The 18,179-nt window shown below is 34.7% G+C and overlaps 1 protein-coding gene across 1 annotated transcript in view; it reads right to left on the minus strand.

Moving 5' to 3' along the window:
* The window catches only part of COL11A1 (collagen type XI alpha 1 chain), a 290,689-nt gene that overhangs the window by 100,115 nt on the left and 172,395 nt on the right, over nt 1–18,179 (minus strand). Inside the window, 2 exon segments of the mRNA XM_044002791.1 lie at nt 1,735–1,788; nt 10,405–10,458. Coding sequence (XP_043858726.1) covers nt 1,735–1,788; nt 10,405–10,458 — 108 coding nt within the window.

Raw genomic sequence — 18,179 nt, forward strand, 5'->3', positions numbered from 1 at the left:
TCCAAATAAAAGGAATAGGTCTTGTACTATCTATCTATCTATCTCTCTATCTATCTATTCTACCTAAAAGTAGATTTTGAAGTTGTTTGCCATAGGTTAAAAATAAATCCTTATCTTAGTAGTAATCTCAGTGGCATGCTCTTTAGGCAGTACTGTTCTTAATTAAAACTGATAAATAACAATGAAGAAACTATCCAACACAAGGAAATTCACATTTTCTTTCTACTGTGTTTCATCAAAAAAGGATTAAATCAAGTAAGTTGGATTCTTTTTCTCTCTTAGTTCAAAGGTAAATAGTGTGAAAGATGGCATAGAACCCAGGTATAGAACTTGTATACTTTTAGTTCACATTATATGTCATTCCCATTGCATATACATTATTCAAGCATTGCTTTTTACATACAGCCACACACACACACACACACACTGATTAATCTACATTTGTCCTTAGACTCTTCATTATCCAACAGTATTTCATTAGCAGGAGTGAAATTCCAGCCTCAGGTATGATCACACAAATCCTTTGAACTTCAAGTCAATTGCAGATCAGAATTTAACCCTGAGCTTTCACTACTTTTCACAAATAGAGGAAAATAAATAGTTTCTGTTTACAGCTGCTTCCTTTAACAGGCAAACATTTCAGTTCTTAAGTTGCCTTTCCATAAAGATGTTGGTGAGGTGGTGTGTAGTGGAGGAATAAATAGAATTAATTCTCAACTATTCAGATAATTGTTAATTCTTTTGACTTTTATATTACTTGGAGCATTTTGAACACATTGCCTATCAACCAGCAATAATAGTTTACACCCAAACCAAATGTCATTTCAAAAATAAAACAATACAAAAAAAAAACCTGTTAGGTGGGGAAGGACAAATGGAATGTATTGTAAATGTGAAATTCTCACTTTAATATGGAAATCAAAAGATAGCATAATTGAGTCAATGCAAATCAGAAAGTAAAGGATTCAAGTCGCCTTTGATGCATACCAGGTTGAACATGGGCTAATCATTTTATTTCCCAGGATCCTCAGGAAACTTTCTAATAATAACTGATATGCATCACTGGAAAGAATTTCTACAGCGAAATTTCCCTGACTAAATGAAATCATGGGACTGGACCAAATCAGAAAAACAAAGCATAGAATATGCAGGTACATCACATAATCTCCTAACAGACTCCAGAGGCCATCTAGTATAAACTAACATGGGAACAAGAACAAGGCATTTTTCTACAACCTCCCCAACAAGTAATCATTTACTACTCTCTTGAAGAACTTAAGTAAAGTGAGCACATTCCCTCCATAGGCATTTCACTCTACCTCTGGACAGTGCTAACCATTAAAGATTTTTTTTTTCTGTGAATGCTATATGATAACCATATAAGTGAGTACTTCATTAATTAAAACTTCTTGGATGAAGCCACCCTATAATGAATTATGGCCTATGGTAAAAAGTGTTACAGTTCAATTGTAAGGTATACTTAATCTTTGGTTTTTCTTATACTTCACATTATTCAAGTTGCTCTTTCCCTTCACTAAGAATTGACTGCATTATTAAGCAGGGACTTAGATGAATTTACTGAAATCACCTTTAAGTATGCACAATCTGAAATACTAAGATTAATTCTATGAATACATAATATCCTCAAGAACTGTCATCGTATTGAGACAAATTTGAAGTGTAAAGTACCAGAAAATCCTAAAATATTGAAGAACATAATGTCAAATGACCTACCTGTGGTCCAACAACTCCGCCTGGTCCTGGAGGACCTGTTTTGCCTTGAAAACCCTAAGGAATGAAATATGACATTTATTAGTTATATATTATTAAAAAGTACATTAGATAATGGGAGAGCTCACAGTTGAAAAGAAAGTTGTTTTTCAAGAATATATTCTCTCAAGATATAAAAATTTTCATATTCATCATTTTTATGGATACTTAAAATTGAAATACTATATCTATCAAAAGACCTTCCAAAGTTCCATCTTTTGCTGACTATAATTATCACTGATTTTTCAGGGGGGAAAAGATTCATTAGGTTATGCTAATAGCATAAGTTAGCTAAGGTTTTAGTTTGTTCAAAGATCTACTCCTTTTAAGTTGGCTATTAAAAAAAAATAGCTGGGAAAACAACCAAAGGATGAAGAGAGATGTTCACCAGTGAGAAAGAAAAGAAACAAATAGAGAATAGATGCATGGAAACTCCTCTTATGAAAACATAAAAATGTCTAATCATGAAGAGGAATAAAGTAAGAATATGGGATATAGAAGGAATAATTTAATAAAAATGAAAAATTATGATAAGTTTTATAATAAGAAGAAATTTTCGGACTAATCTGGTATCAAAGCAAAAAAATATAGAATTTCCATGGGCTGGATTTGTCATCCAAGTAAATGATTTAGATTTTTTTTTAATCGTTTACTGTTCTGATTCACCAGGAGACAATTTTCTTGATGTTGACGTAATTCTTCCTACTATCTCTTTCATACCCAGCACAATTGTATCCCAACAGTCTGATATAATGGAACAAGTAATTAAAAGAGGCTTATAAAAAAGAATGGTTATTAGCATGATGGGATACCATTTCAGGATTAAATTGAAACACTTAGCTTTATAAGCCCAAATGAACAATGGGAGAGAAGAAGAAAGTGGGAATTAGAGAGAGAAAGCAAAGGCAGAGGAAGAAAAAGAGATTAAAAAAAGGAATAAGGATAGTGAGAAGGAAATCAAGGGGAAAGGAAGAAGGCAGTGGGAAATGTAACCTACTTCATATGGCACATGAACTTGACACAGTGCTTGGACATAGTTTGTATTTTTATTGTTAATTTAGTCTATGAGATTATTATAAATGGTAATTTTTTGTTTTATCTATAGTAGGTGCTTAATAAATGTTTATTGACTGATTGACTCCTGATTACCACCTTAAGGGAAATAACTTAAAAATCTCATTAGAGTCCACTAAAAAACCAATGACACATGCATACCTTTTGAGAAAGACTTATTAACTGAAGGATATAGTCTTGATGCAAGCAATAAGATTAGAAACAAAGCATATAATCATGGAGGGACTGCTTTTTTATCATGAACTTTTAGATGAAAAACTATAGATATAGCATTTATACTAGCATATTTATACATAGAGGTACAAAAAATTGAACATATGTTGATTACCATGTTCTAGCGGCTACAGAGTTGGCCTTAGAGTCAAGAAGACCTAGATTCATGTCCTACCCCAATGATCACTTGGTTTGTGATTCTGGGTACTTAACTTCTCAATGCACTAAACTTTTTTCTTTTTTTAGTGAGGCAATTGGGGTTAAGCAACTTGCCCAGGGTCACACAGCTAGTAAGTGTTAAGTGTCTGAGGCCAGATTTGAACTCAGGTACTGCTGAATCCAGGGTCAATGCTCTATCCACTGCGCCAACTAGCTGCCCCCTAAACTTTATTTTTTAAACACATATCACCCAGCAATTGTCCAATTACATTTGTAGAGAGAGATTCTTACCTAGGAATTCCTTACATCAAGAAAAATGTAGTGGGGCGGCTAGGTGGCACAGTGGATAAAGCACCGGCCCTGGATTCAGGGGTTCCTGAGTTCAAATCCGGCCTCAGACACTTGACACTTACTAGCTGTGTGACCCTGGGCAAGTCACTTAACCCCATTGCCCCGTTAAAAAAAAAAAAAACACAAAAAAACAACAAAGAAAAATGTAGTTACAAATGATATTTATCAACCAACTAATCAATCAATCTATATATTGAGATTTGTTTACACATATATATATTGTATACATGATCCAATACCAATATCATAATTAGGCTTAATGGTATTGCTGAAGATAAAAGATTTCTCTTAATGGGATCATGATTTCATCAGCTTGGCCACTTCTTCCACTGATGCAAATCTCAACCCATATATACTTTCACATCCTGTATAATTTTTTTTGAAATATTTCTTTTATTCTGTAGTCATTAATACCATTAGGGTCCTACTTATTCTGTATCTGCTAATGCCAGTAAAAGTCAACTTTTTTTTTAAGTGTCTAAGAAGGATGTTGGTTTTTTCCCAGTTGTTTTAGCAGGATAGAGAAAAATACACTGACTGATTTACTAAATTCCCACTTTTCTAGCAGTTTAACTGACATCAAATCATATAAATATCTGAGTAATTGATTTTTAGAACCTTGTGTCTTTAATGGTCAAAGAGTTGATTCAAGGTTTTAAAAAAAGAGTACTTTAAGTTGATTCTTGTCTGGAATTTCATTAGGGTCACTATCTCAAGGTGATTGCCCAAGAGTAAAAGAATGGCTTTTAAAATTGGTTTCCCCATTATGATTAATTATATACAAGCAATGTGCCACAAGCACAAAAGGCAGGAGGCAACCAATCAGTGTCCAGATCTTTCTTTTCCCATATCTATTTATATACTGAGAAATGCTATAAAATATATGTTTAGGGCATAGGATTTGCAATTGCTACAAACTTCAAATTTTTTCCCATTCAATCCACATGGATTTAAAGATGAGAAAATGAATACCAAAGAAAACAGGGGACTTCCTCAATGAAAAAAAGGCATTAAGTAACATAGTATTTAAATATGGATCCTGTGACTTTATATGCATTGTTTTTTCTTCTACACTATGCTACCTCTCTCCTATAAGTCAAATACAAATAAAATTGTTAGGTTAATTTAATAAAGCATCACATTTTTTGGGGGGGGGGTTTACTCTGAAATTATCATTAGGCACTCATGTGGTATTTAAATGCTATTAAGTCTGAATCAACCCCCAAGTTAAAAGTCTTTGTTGTGAATGCTTCACAACAAAGTTTGTTCATAGAAGGATGCTTCTCTCATTGCTCTCAGGGAGACACAAGAAGACTGGTTTCCAGAACATTAAGGAGGTGGAGTCAGAATTAAAAGTCAACAGATGGCTTATCATCCAAGGCTTCCTTTAGCCCGCAAAAATGATCCATGTGTATTCATTAATGCCAAAGGTAACTTATAGGTAAATAAGGGTCATATGAACTTGTATAGTTCACAGAGTTGTGACAAGCATGACAAGAAAAGCATAAACAGATGACAGATTTCAAAGTGGATGGATTCCAAAAAGCTACCAATACATACAACTGTAAGCCAATTAAGCTAAAGAGGAATTAAAAATATTTAAATAATCCAGAAATGATTTTACATAGATTTAAAAACTATAGCCACAATAACTTCAAAATTTGTACATTTGAAGAAAAAAAAAAGACTTTTGATTGTAAACACTTTAAAAGGAGATGAAAAATTAGCTGTTTAAAAATGCAAACACAATGGCAACAATGAAAAAGAAAAATTAAAACATAGGATTTTCCCCAAGCAAGGGGATTTATAACTGGCCTGAACTGTACCAATATGAAATCATTAATATTGAGCTGTTTCCTATTTTGAGGATTCCCAGGAGACTAAGGTCATTTGGGAGTCAATCAAAGATCTGGATCAAGACTTCCAGGATAAAACTCGATTTGCCTTATAGCAAGGCCTGTTGGTCTTAGAACCATCTGTTTCCCAAATGCTCTAAGGAGAAGACAACATTTACATGGAAATTCTTTAGATGCATCCTTAATGAATTTCAGTATGCAGTGAAATTCTTGGGGTTAGACATGGATGAGAAAATTCACATAGCTGATCCCATTTATGAACATAGCTACCATTGTCCTGGTATCTGAATATGAGTAGAAAAGCATGTGACCTGAAAAATGCCTCATGTACTGATATTCAATGAAATGCTATTACTTAATATGGACTAAGCTTAAAATAGTTGAATAAATCGGCTTCATGACTTTATAATATATGATTGACAAAAAAAATTTTGCTGGAGACAAGTTGTCAATAAAATGAGAATTAATTTGTAAAAGTCTATACTATCTATTTTTTTCATCTTTTTTTTTTTTGCGGGGCAATGAGGGTTAAGTGACTTTGCTCAGGGTCACACAGCTAGTAAGTGTCAAGTGTCTGAGGCTGGATTTGAACTCAGGTACTCCTGAACCCAGGGCCGGTGCTTTGTCTACTGTGCCACCTAGCTGCCCTATAGTATCTATTAATATCCATTTTGCTTCTTTCAGCTACTCTTTTTTGAGACAGTTAAATGACTCTCCCAGGGTAAAACAGTCAGGAAGTGTCTGAGGCCAGATTTGAAATAAGCTCTTCCTGACTCCAGGGCTGGTGCTCTATCTACCACCTAGCTGCCCCCTTCAATTAATCTTTCCTTCAAAACCTTACTTCTTCCCAGAAGCCTTTCCTAATACTCAATTCCAATGACTCTTCTCTATTAATTATTTCCTGTTTATTCCATTTATATATATTTGTATATATTTATTTGTTTGTGGTCTCTCGTATTATATTATGAGTTCCTTGAGGGCAAGCACTGTATTTTGTCTCTTTTTGTATCCTTAGCACTTAGCACAATGCCTGGATTATAGTAGACGCTTAATAAATTCTTATTGACTTACTCACTAATATAATACATCAAGAAAGAAAGAAAGGAAGGAAGGAAGATACAATTAAAAAAATAGTTTGATTTTTAAGTGAATCCTTAATACTCTAATATTCATTAGGTATATCCATCAACTGACTAAGACTCCTTCTCACTTATCCCACCCACCCCCACCTGTGAAATTCCTTTTACCAATATAAATTGGCTCTTTTTATGTAATTTAAAGTTTTAGAGAGTTGCCTAAAGCACTGGTCCAGGATCATACAGATGGAATGTGCCAGAGGTAAGACTGGAACCCAGATGTTCCTGGCTCTGACTGAGGTCAGCTCTTCATGCACTATGCCATGCTGTCCAAAAAGTAATCCTATTGGCATATGTGTCATACACATACATGTATATTATTTATAAATTTCCACATATGCATATATGTGTATGTGTGCACACATAAATACATGCATACATATGGATATGTATGTGTGTACACACAAAAATAATCTCTTTTTTGAACTAAAGTGACTCCTTTTTAGTTTAGCAATTCTTGAGCCTTTGGAACCCAGAGAGCAGGAAAGTCAACATCAAGTATCCTTGCCACTGAAGTGATCTTGCATAGAAATAGAAACACATTTTTTTTTTCCTAGAAATGAATTTAGCCTTTGTATTTTAGGCATTGTGTGAAAACCATAGAAGTTCTAGATATGTTTTATTTTTTCAAGGTGACTCTAAATTTGCCTTGAATTTTAGTTTCTACTAATTTTAGAGCTAGTATCTTAAAATATTACTTTGATTAACCCATTAAAAAAAAAGGCTGTTGAAACTTGATGGAATTTTGTTTGCAAACATGAAAATGATCTGTGTCCTTTCAGAAAAGAGATCTTATGTCCTCAAGCAGATGTCATCTCTGTGGAAAGCCAGGCAATTCTGCACTTTTGTTTGACTAAATCATTCTTGATTAAGCTTTTGAAATTCCAAGCTTTGATATATCAAAACTGAAAAAAAGACCCTAATATTTTATTTAACTTATAAATTGGTTCTTGGTTAAAAAAAAACAAGAAGAAAAAGAAAAGCCTTTTCCTGCTGCTGATAGGATGTCCCCCAAAAGTTTACAATTAATTAGTATATATGTATGATATGCTGGAAAGAGTATTCTATTTGGAATCAAATGACCAGGTTCAGCATCCCACTGTGCCATTTCCTGTGTGCTCTTCAACAAATCACTGAAGCCTCTGGGCATCAGGTTCCTCATCGATATATAACCAAGATTTCAAACTAGGCATGGTACATTTTATGTGCTGCTGCTATACAGAAAGGGGTGTGACTCCTAATCAGTGAAGAGAATGTTGACAAACACTACAGACCTATGTAAAGGATAGAGTTGGTGCCAAAGATCTTGGATAAATAGACATTTGTGGCTTTAGACATGAGAGAGACTCTTCAGGAGAGATACATGGAAACACTCTTGAAGCTTGGAAGCTATAGGCATGCAGGGAAAACCTATTTTTCCCTGATTGTCCCAGATGGCCCTGATGTCCCTGATTTCCAGATTGCCTACCTAGAGACTTTTTTTTTTTGAGGGGCAATGGGGATAAAGTGACTTGTCTAGGGTCACACAGCTAGTAAGTTTCAAGTGTCTGAGGCTGGATTTGAACTCATATCCTTCCGAATCCAGGGCTGGTGCTTTATCAACTATACCACCTAGCTGTGCCCATGCCTAGAGACTTTGGAAAGAAAATTTCTCCTTGAGTGATATCAAGGTGTTTCTTTGTTGAATGAGCTCTCATCTCATTCCTATATAAAAAGCTCAGTCATCCTTGGATATTTTCTGTTATATTCTAAACTGTATAATTTTTTTTTTTTGCTTTTCACAGGGCAATGGGGGTTAAGTGACTTGCCCAGGGTCACACAGATAGTACATGTCATGTGTCTGAGGCTGGATTTGAACTAAGGTCCTCCTGAATCCAGGGCTGGTGCTTTATCCACTGCACCACCTAGCTGCCCCTTTTTTAAAAATTATTTTTTAATTTTTAATTAACTTATTTTATTTTTGGCAGGGCAGTGAGGGTTAAGTGACTTGCCCAGGGTCATACAGCTACTAAATGTCTAGTGTCTGAGGTCGGATTTGAACTCAGGTCCTCCTGAATCCAGGGCCAGTGCTTTATCCACTGTACCACCTAGCTGTCCCATCTGTATAATTTCTATGACTCCTGTTTGCTTAGATCAATGGGTTTACTCATTAGTTACTGTTTGTGATGCTCTCTTGTGTAACCTCCATTAGATGGGAAGCAGCTAAGGTAGCAGGTGTAAGCTTGGGATGGCCTATTCTTTTAAGAGCAACCAGAGAAGCACCTTTGTTTTAAGCACCTGTCAAAAAATCATACAGCCAGAACAGAAGTAATGGGGGGAGAGGAATGTTGGAAATAGAAATCTAATGTAATACCCCTCCTGGAAATAGTAAAGAGGAGCAAACAGCCATCCATCCATGGCCCTTTTCATGTTCCCCTTAAGGTAGAAATCACAGTTTCTCTTGGAGCAGAGGTGCTTTGACAATTCTATACATTTAGACAAATCATATGGAATATCTGTCTAACCTGAGCATACAACTCTATCTTACATAGAAAATGAGGTATTCGTACTAGGCCACCTCTAACATGTTGGCCAGCATTAAACTTCTGAACACAAGTTATTTCAAAGCTGTCAGGATTCACTAATAGGAGTCTATTTCCCTACCCTCGTACCAGTCAATCATGGGTCTATTCTACGACCTACTGATGAAAATTGGTTAAATTGAATCATTGGTACTGTCAGGAAACTGATTTTCGGCAACATGCCAAACCATTGGATTTCTCATTAGATAGGAAATACGGGACTTCCTGATCAGTAATTTAGTTCTTGTGGGGAAAAAAAAATCCCTTGACTATGTAAATTATATATCTGGGAAAGAATAGCTACAACAGATTAGGCTATAGCTAGTTAGCAGGTCCATTCCTGGTTAACTGGTAGATAAAAAAGGTCCATACTCATTAGGAAAATGTTGAAGCACTTTTATCATATGTTTTCTTGAATTCTAAAAAAAGCAGATCTGTGGACTTCCCTAGAAGTTGTGGGATAGACATGATAGCAACTCAAGCTATTTCATTGCCCTATGATTTAATGAAATAGCAGTTTTGTGATGTCAACAAAAAACTTCTTAGATTTTAATTCAAGGCACATCAATTAGGTACTTTCAACTATAATTATATATTGATACAAATAATATGTTCATACAAATTAATGTAAAATATAAGTATGAACATATGAGCTAGGATCATATTACATTTTGTGATAAGTCCATTGAGAAATGACTCCCTTCAATACCAAAGACCATACTCAAAGCTTTAGACATCACTGTCATCTATCATCACAGTCACGATCATAATTTCTTAGTCCATTTCAGCATAGAAATTGATCCTCTTAGTATTTTTTTTTCTTTGTGGTCTTTGTTTCTTTATTAATAGGATTATGGATTCAGGGCTAGAGGAGACCTTAGAGATCACTAGTCCAACCCTCCTGCTTTTCTAGATGAGGAAAGAAAGGTTCAGATGGTGGAAGAAAGTAGCAATGATGGGATGTGAACCAAGGACCTCTTGACTTAAATCCAGAGTACTTTCGACTATATGACACAGTTGCCTCCAATAGATTTAGCAGAATTAATCCTTCTGTTTCATCCTAACCTAGTAACCACTGTGTAAGGAACAGATTTTCACTGAACCAAGTCTTAGAAAAAAAAAAACAGGAAAAGGAAGAAAAAAGACATATGTACACATTAACAGTTTCTCATAAAATCATCCTTCTTGTTTCTCTTTGTATATTAGAATTTTTGCTTTTTCAATACTAAGTTTATAGCTTTTTTGAATAGAAAAAGTTTAAAGTAGGGAGATAGATCAACTTACAGTTTCTCCACGTTGTCCTGGGTGCCCGGGAAGTCCATCTTTTCCAGGTGGCCCCTGAAATTGAAAGTAGTAAAGTAAAATTACGCAAGGGATATTCATTGTCATCTGCTTTTTGTTGTGCAACAAGGTTAAGGCTAACATTTTTTATCATGATTTATTTCTACAGGTATAGCTTACTTTTAGACATTTAGCTGATTTGACAAATGGGTTCATGTCTAGCACTTTGTGAAATGACATAATAGTTCATGAAGTAATTCATATGCCTGGCAATTCAACTACTATAGAAAATGGCCTTAGAAAAATTACAAATTTATATTTGATTTTTATGATCCCCCAAACTGACAACTGTGATAGGGACTCTTTCTGATTTTTTAACAGTTAAAATTGGTATATTTGTGTTACAATTCATGATTTAAAAAAAAAATTGTATCGGAAAATACTTTTTTCACATTGGTTCTTCTCATTGTAGACATGCTATACATTTGATAATTCATCTAATATATACTATGCAAACACTTCTCTCTACTTTAGTCCATCTGTTAGGAACATCAGTTGTCTGTGCAAAAAGACTGAGATAACAAGAGAAGGACAGTGTCCTCTAGTGGTCATCAGATACTTCTGCTGACAACTAAGAAAAGGGGAGAAACACAGGCTTCAAAAAACAGTGGGCTTTTCCCATTTTCATGAGACTTATTTAATGCAAACCAAAGCTTATACCACACAATATAAACCCTAAAGAGACAGGAGCTCTGTTTAGGAGGCTTGTCAAACCCTGTTGGAGTTATAATGTAAATTAAGTATTGAATAGCAAGCTATTATTCTATGTCTATGGAAGCAAAAAAAAAAAAAAGTGGAGAGCTGAATAATAAGCTGATCAGTTTAGCCAAAATAAATTACCATATAGGAAAATTAAAGTCATTTAGCAATTGTTGCTTGGTTTTATTTTGTTGAGATCCCACATTGATACATCAAGAATTCATTCAATATACCTTTTGTCTTCCATTGCTATGCTGATGTGATGCAGACCTCAAATAATCAGTGATGCAGAGATCAAATAACCAGTGGTTTACAACAATGTTTAGATTCACAAGCTGATGTATAACCAATATACATTCCTAGATCTTTTTCCCCAAACAGAAGTACTGATATGCCATTCCTTTAAATGAACAAAGAAAAGTTTATTTTTTCTTTTCTTTTCTTTTCTTTTTTTTTGTGGGGCAATGAAGGTTAAGTTACTTGCACAAGGGTCACACAGCTAGTAAGTGTCAAGTGTCTGGAGCCAAATTTGAACTCAGGTCCTCCTGAATCTAGGGCCGGTGCTTTGTCCACTGTACCACCCAGCTGCCCCAAGTTTATTTTTTATAATATAAGATCCCTTATTTGTGGATTTTCACTAACTTTTTAACTCATAGAGGATTTACTTACTGTTCTATTTCATATCTTAAATGCAAATTCAGTTTGAGCTCAAGAGAAAAGTTCTCATTAGAAGGATAGCTTTCTTCCTCTAAGCAGTGACAATAAATTTTGTTCCAGTTTGCCTAGGGCATTCTTGGCTCAATCTGGAGTACAGAACCCGTAGTTACATGGTTATAGGGGATATTCAGATGAGGAAACTTCCACCACTAGAGGATGGCATCTTCTTTACAACTTGTAGTCTTAGAGAGTTACCTATGGTATTGAGAGGTTAAAAGAGATTTGCACAGAAGTGGGACTTGAATCCAAACCTCCCTGGCTTCAAGGCCAGCTCTCCATCCAATCGGATAGTCAAATAATAAGAGCAACGGATAATTTATGATTCCTGTATGCTAGTATGCTACTATATATACTGGAGTATAAATCCAATATATGCTGTACTAAAATTCACTCAGTGTGAATATATACGAAGCAAAGCCCCAGCTTTCTGGGTAGACTTCCAGTGGCCAACTGATGGGAAGGTATGGACAATAATTGCGTACAGCATAGGCAGGCATGAATCAGTTTTCATTTGCATTTTTGGAGGAAGTGACCTTACAAATGAAATTTCAGGCTCACTTTTAAGTATCTTTGAATAGACCAGGGTCTCACTTATAAGTATCATTGAATAGACCAGGGTCAGTTGTGCTCCAGGTACCACTACTTCATGAATGGCATTATTTCGTTTTAAACAGTGTAGCAGATCATAAAGCAAATCATGGTCTGAGAAGTTCCCCCTGTGATTGGATTTAGGTTTAGAAAAAGTTTTCTCTATCCCATGAGATTTGAAGTATTTTGCAAAAACTTCAAGACCCTGGGTCTAGGATTTTCAAGTCTTTTTTCCCTGATACTACACCCTACACAGTAATAGGGTTGGGACAAAGTCTAGGTGCTGCAGTAATAGGTATGAGGCAAGCTTTTTACATCCTTAATGCTTCTGGCTTTAGCTAACCCCACTTCCTCTGTCAGAGCCACCCACTCAGCCTATGCATAAAGAAGACAGGAACTGATGAAAAATCTCTTTTTTCTGATTCTTTTCCACTGTATCTCTACACATGCCAAATGATTACATAAAAGAATAATTAATCTTATTCATTAAGCTGGTCCACCTCTGGGGATGATTTCTTATTTAAAAGACCAGATAGTGATAAGAACTGTATTTAACAAAATTTGAGATCAAAAGCAGTTTGAGACTACTTAGCCTGGAAGAAGGGTTTATCTATCATACAACAAAGCTAATAATATATCATATTGATCTTTCACTATTCCTTGGAATAAATGGCCTCTGAGGTCCCTTGCAGTCATGAATCTATGAGCTTATGATCCTACTTCAGATTTGACTGTAATATACTATCAGTGCATGACACTAATCTGTCAAGATGTATTTTCTTGTCAGTATTTATTGTCTAAAGAGGCAGCATGGAGTAGGGCAGAGAGTTTTTGTCTTGATGTCAGTAAGGGCTAGGTTCAAGCCTTATTTCTGCCACCAAAGCTATGTGACACTGGGCAAGTCATTCAACTTCAATGTCCTTCAGTTCCCTAAGACTTCTCTACTAAGCCATAATCTACTCTAGTGAAGATTCTTTTCATGCATGGGTTGGACTATATGATAACTAAGATCCCTTCCTACTCTCAAATTCCATAATTCTATTTGCTATGTAGAGGCAAATTCCATTTTTGGAATTTTTTAAGCTGTAAAAATCATGAATGCTTTGATATGTTATGTGTGTTATTCACATTGATTATAACATTCCAAGTTTGAAGAAACTAGGTATATTTGGCTACTGCATTGGGAGGAAGTGAGGGAAAAATGAAGGTAGTTTAAACCATGTTGCCCTGATCAAGTTAAAAAGTGATGGAGAGAAATTGGAAATCTTACATAAACAAATGTTGAAAACTATCTCTACATGTAACTGGAAAATAATAAAATACTTTTATTTTAAAAAAGTGATGGTGAAAACACACAGAGTTAAACTAAAAGGTTGAACAGAATCGATTATGTTTCAGCTGAAGTTAAAAAGGTAGGGGTAGCAATCTGTATCTCAGACAAAAGAAAAGCAAAAATAGGTCTAATTAAAAGAGATAACCAGGAAAACTGTATTTTTTCTAAAAGGTGTCATAGGCAGTGAAGTGATATTGAAAAAATCTACAGTAAGTTTCTCTGATAAAGACCTTATTTCTCAACTATATAGAAAATTAAGTCAAATATATCAAAAGAAGAGCCATTCCCCAATTGATAAATGGTCAAACATATAAACAGGCATTTTTCAGAAGAAGAAATCAAAGATATCTATAGTCACAAGATAAAATGCTCTAAATTGCTATTGATTAGATAAAGACAATTTCAAACTGCTCTAAGGTAACACCTCACAGCTATTAGAAATAATAAATGTTGGAGAGGATGAGGGAAAATATGCACACAAATGCACTGCTGATAGAAAAGTGAACTGGTTCAACCATTCTAAAGAACAATTTGGAACTATGCCTAAAATGCTACAAAATTGCTCATATCTTTTAACCTAGCAATACCACTACTAGGTCTATACCCCAAGGATATGAAAGAAAAATGAAAAGGACCTCTAAGTACAAAAATATTTATATCAGCTCTTCTTGTGGTGGCAAAGTATTGGAAATTGAGGGGATGCTCATCAATTGGAGAATGGCTGAACAAGTTGAGGCATATCGTGTACAATGGAGGTGGTTTCAGAAAAGCATGGCAAAACCTTTATGAACTTATGCAAAACAAAGTGAGAAAAACCATGGGATTTTTGTGCATGGTAACAGCAATACTGTTGATAATCAACTCTGAAGCACTTAGATAATTTGATCGATACAATAGTCCAAGAAAATTCCAAAGGAATTATGATGGAAAATACTATCCACCTCCAGAGAGAGAAATGATAAACTCTAAGGACAATTTATTTTGCTCTATCTATGATCTATCATCTATGCAATATAGCTAATAGGAAAATACGTTTTACATGATATCATACGTGTAAATGATAATATATTATGTGTCTTCCCAATGGGTAAGAGGTGGAAGGGATGATACAATTGAGAACTCAAAATTTAAAAATAAAAGAATGTTATAAATACATAATACATTAAAAAAGCAATAGTGAAATTTTTATCAAGAAAATAATGTTGTGTTTCTTTAAATACAAATGTACTCTCAAATTCTATTGATAAGATAGTCACCACTAGCCTTTAGAAATGGCTATTTCTTCTGCATATGTAGGAGAAAACTGAACTCAGGGAACTTTTACATATGTTCTAAAACTGAATAAAGACTGCATAAATTATTTTTCCTCTTCCCATGGGCAACTATAAGTTTGATTTTTCCCTTGTAAATATATATTTTTTAAAACTTCATACTTTAATAATGTTTTAAGTCTAGGGTCTTATTGTTGGAATTATTATCTCAACTTAAGGTGCTATACACCACCAAATACTACTTTTACATACAGAAGGGTTAGAAGGGAAAAATCTTCATTTTAGCATTCTATTTACTCAATCCATTTATCTATTCTCTAAAGAGGCTGTAGTATGATAAGAAAGAATATATTTAATTTCTTCTAGGAATAGCTTTTTATTGTTTTCCCATCTCTAATCTAAGAGAAAAAGATGTGTTTTTCCAAACTCCCTTGAAAACTTAAAGCAAAATATGCCTGCTAGGGAAATGACAGGAATTTTTATTTCATACTAATAATTTTGTCCTCTGGGAAATATAGCAAAAGCTAATATTCTCTGTTAGTCATTTAATCAACAAGTATTTACATATTGTCATTTAATGATTTGAAGTAGGAATGTCAAGTCTCCATACATATATTTTATTTACTTAAAGTTTTGTATTCCAAATTCTATCCCTCTCTCATTCTTCCCCCCCCCCCGCCCTGCTCGCCAAAGTTGCAAGCAATCAGTATAGGTTACACATGTGTAATTATGTAAAACATTACCATATTAGTCATTTTATATAAAAAGACTCAAGTAGAAAAAAATAAGAGAAAGCTCAAAATAGCATGGTCCAGCCTGTGTTCAATCAATATCAGTTCTTTCTCTGGAATTGGATAGTATACAGGCCTCCATACACACATTACAAGTTCCTGGAGCATAAGGAAATTCCTCATTCTTTTGTATGTAAAACATCCCCTCAGTGATGAATGAATAAATGCTGGATGAATGGATTAGTGAATAAAAGAACTCATGAATGACCAGAAGGGATGGATGAATTAGAAAAAACTGAGCAGAATATTTTGGAATTCATCCACTTTGTGCCAGAATAAGTACACGGCATATAATAAGAAATTGTTCATATTACTTCCTATCATGCATGATAAGAGCAACAGTACATCTGTAAAGATGTTTTGAATTGCATTTTAGTTCATGTCAATCTATATACCTCATGGCTTCAAATGACATATTCAGCAAAACTAAATCTATATGTTCATACATTGGAGAGAGGAGAGATGTTCTCAAATTTCTTGGCACTATTTCAACTACAATTTTTGGTTAAACCAATAAGAATAGGCTAGTTAGACAGTGTTTTAACTGGACTAATATCTGCTTTGGAGTATATGTGAATTCATTGTACAGTAGGACAGCCTGGAGATTATAAACTGAACTATTTTGCAAATCTATACAGAAGTCTTATAGTATATATAAGACTCAGGAATTCTAGAAATTCTAGAAATCATAATTTCTTCTTTGATCTCCATCATGGAATTTTATTATAATGACGTTGAATATTATTATCAACCAAGGAATAAATAAGATTTATGCTCAACATGCTGCTGTTGAGAAGGGGCAGGTAGGTGGTACAGTGGACAGAGTGTTAGCCCTGGAGTGTGGAGGAGTGGGTTCAAAATAGGCCTCAGACACTTACTAGCTATGTGACCCTTGATGGATCACTTAACGATGTTTGCTTCCATCCTTCATCTGTAAAATGAGCTGGAGAAGGACATAGCAAATCACTCTAGTATATTTGCCAAGAAAACCCCAAATGGGGTCACAAAGAGTTGGACACGACTGAAAATGATTGAACAACCACCACCACCACCAAAAAAAAAAAAAGGTGTCATAGTGGATAATCAGAAAATAATTCAGTTGAAAGAGAGATAACTTATAGAGGTCCTCCAGATTCTTCAGTTTGCCGATCATATGGCATATATCGCATCAAATCCAAGGGCATTTTAAAGCATACTATTAAATCAGATTCACTGACACTCAAGATATGGGCCTGATCAGTATATGAAGAATACATGTTGTTCAGAGTAGAACATGTCCTTGGATGGACAAAATAGAGTTGGTCCCTAAGTCTATAAATCTTAGATAGATACTGAACAGAAACAAGAATTGGACAGGAGGAAGAAAATGAGTTAGAATGCATTTTAGGAACTGTGTATTAATTTAATGACCCCAAGATTCTCCTTGAAACTAAGGCCCATATTTTAATCAACATTCTCATAAAGAGACATAAAATAAAAGTATTTGAAGAAAAAAGGTTGGTTATCCATAAGCTAATGGAGAAAAATATGTTAAGAGTTGGTTGGGGCAGCTAGGTGGTGCAGTGGATAAAGCACATCCCTGAGGAGGGCCTGAGTTCAAATGTGGCCTTAGACACTTGACACTTGCTAGCTGTGTGACCCTTGGCAAGTCACTTAACTCTCATTGCCCCATGGCAGGGGAAAAAAAAGAAGTTGGTGGATGAAATTTATATTCTGGGTCTCCAGACATGATAACACACTCTAAAGTTAAAGTAATCACAACATACTATTATCAGAATAAAAAGCCTACTCTTTATAAAAATTAAAAAAAAAAAGCACGGTTTTAGCAAGGGCTGTTACCTAAGCATGTATTTTAACATGAACAATAATGCCAAGCTGTTTGGCAGGCAGGCAAGATTCCAGAATATTTACTCCTGAGAAATGACAGAGGATTTTTTTTAAGCAGCCAAGTACTTAAGGATTTTAGTTATATTGTAACCTCATTAATTCAGGCCTCTCTAATGGAGATTTTGTGATGCCACCCAGGAGCCAAGCCACAGTTTACTTTTGACATGTGTCTATAATTATAGAGTATTATTAACGTATTAATAGAGTAAACAAAACTGTAAGGGTGATGTTTGCCCACTTGTGAAAACAAACAATTTGCTGGCACTTCTGATGTATCTATTTACATCCACTATAAATGGGGCATCACAGAGTACTGCCTTGATACACACAATGATTACAGATTGTTCCCATCTGGCATTACAGAGCATCACAAAGGGCTTGCCTCTGATTCAGGAAGTTCTAGTTGTAACTCTGAAATATACTGTCTGTGTG

Source organism: Dromiciops gliroides, chromosome 4 (genome assembly GCF_019393635.1).
Source record: "Dromiciops gliroides isolate mDroGli1 chromosome 4, mDroGli1.pri, whole genome shotgun sequence".
NCBI classification, from domain to species: domain Eukaryota; kingdom Metazoa; phylum Chordata; class Mammalia; order Microbiotheria; family Microbiotheriidae; genus Dromiciops; species Dromiciops gliroides.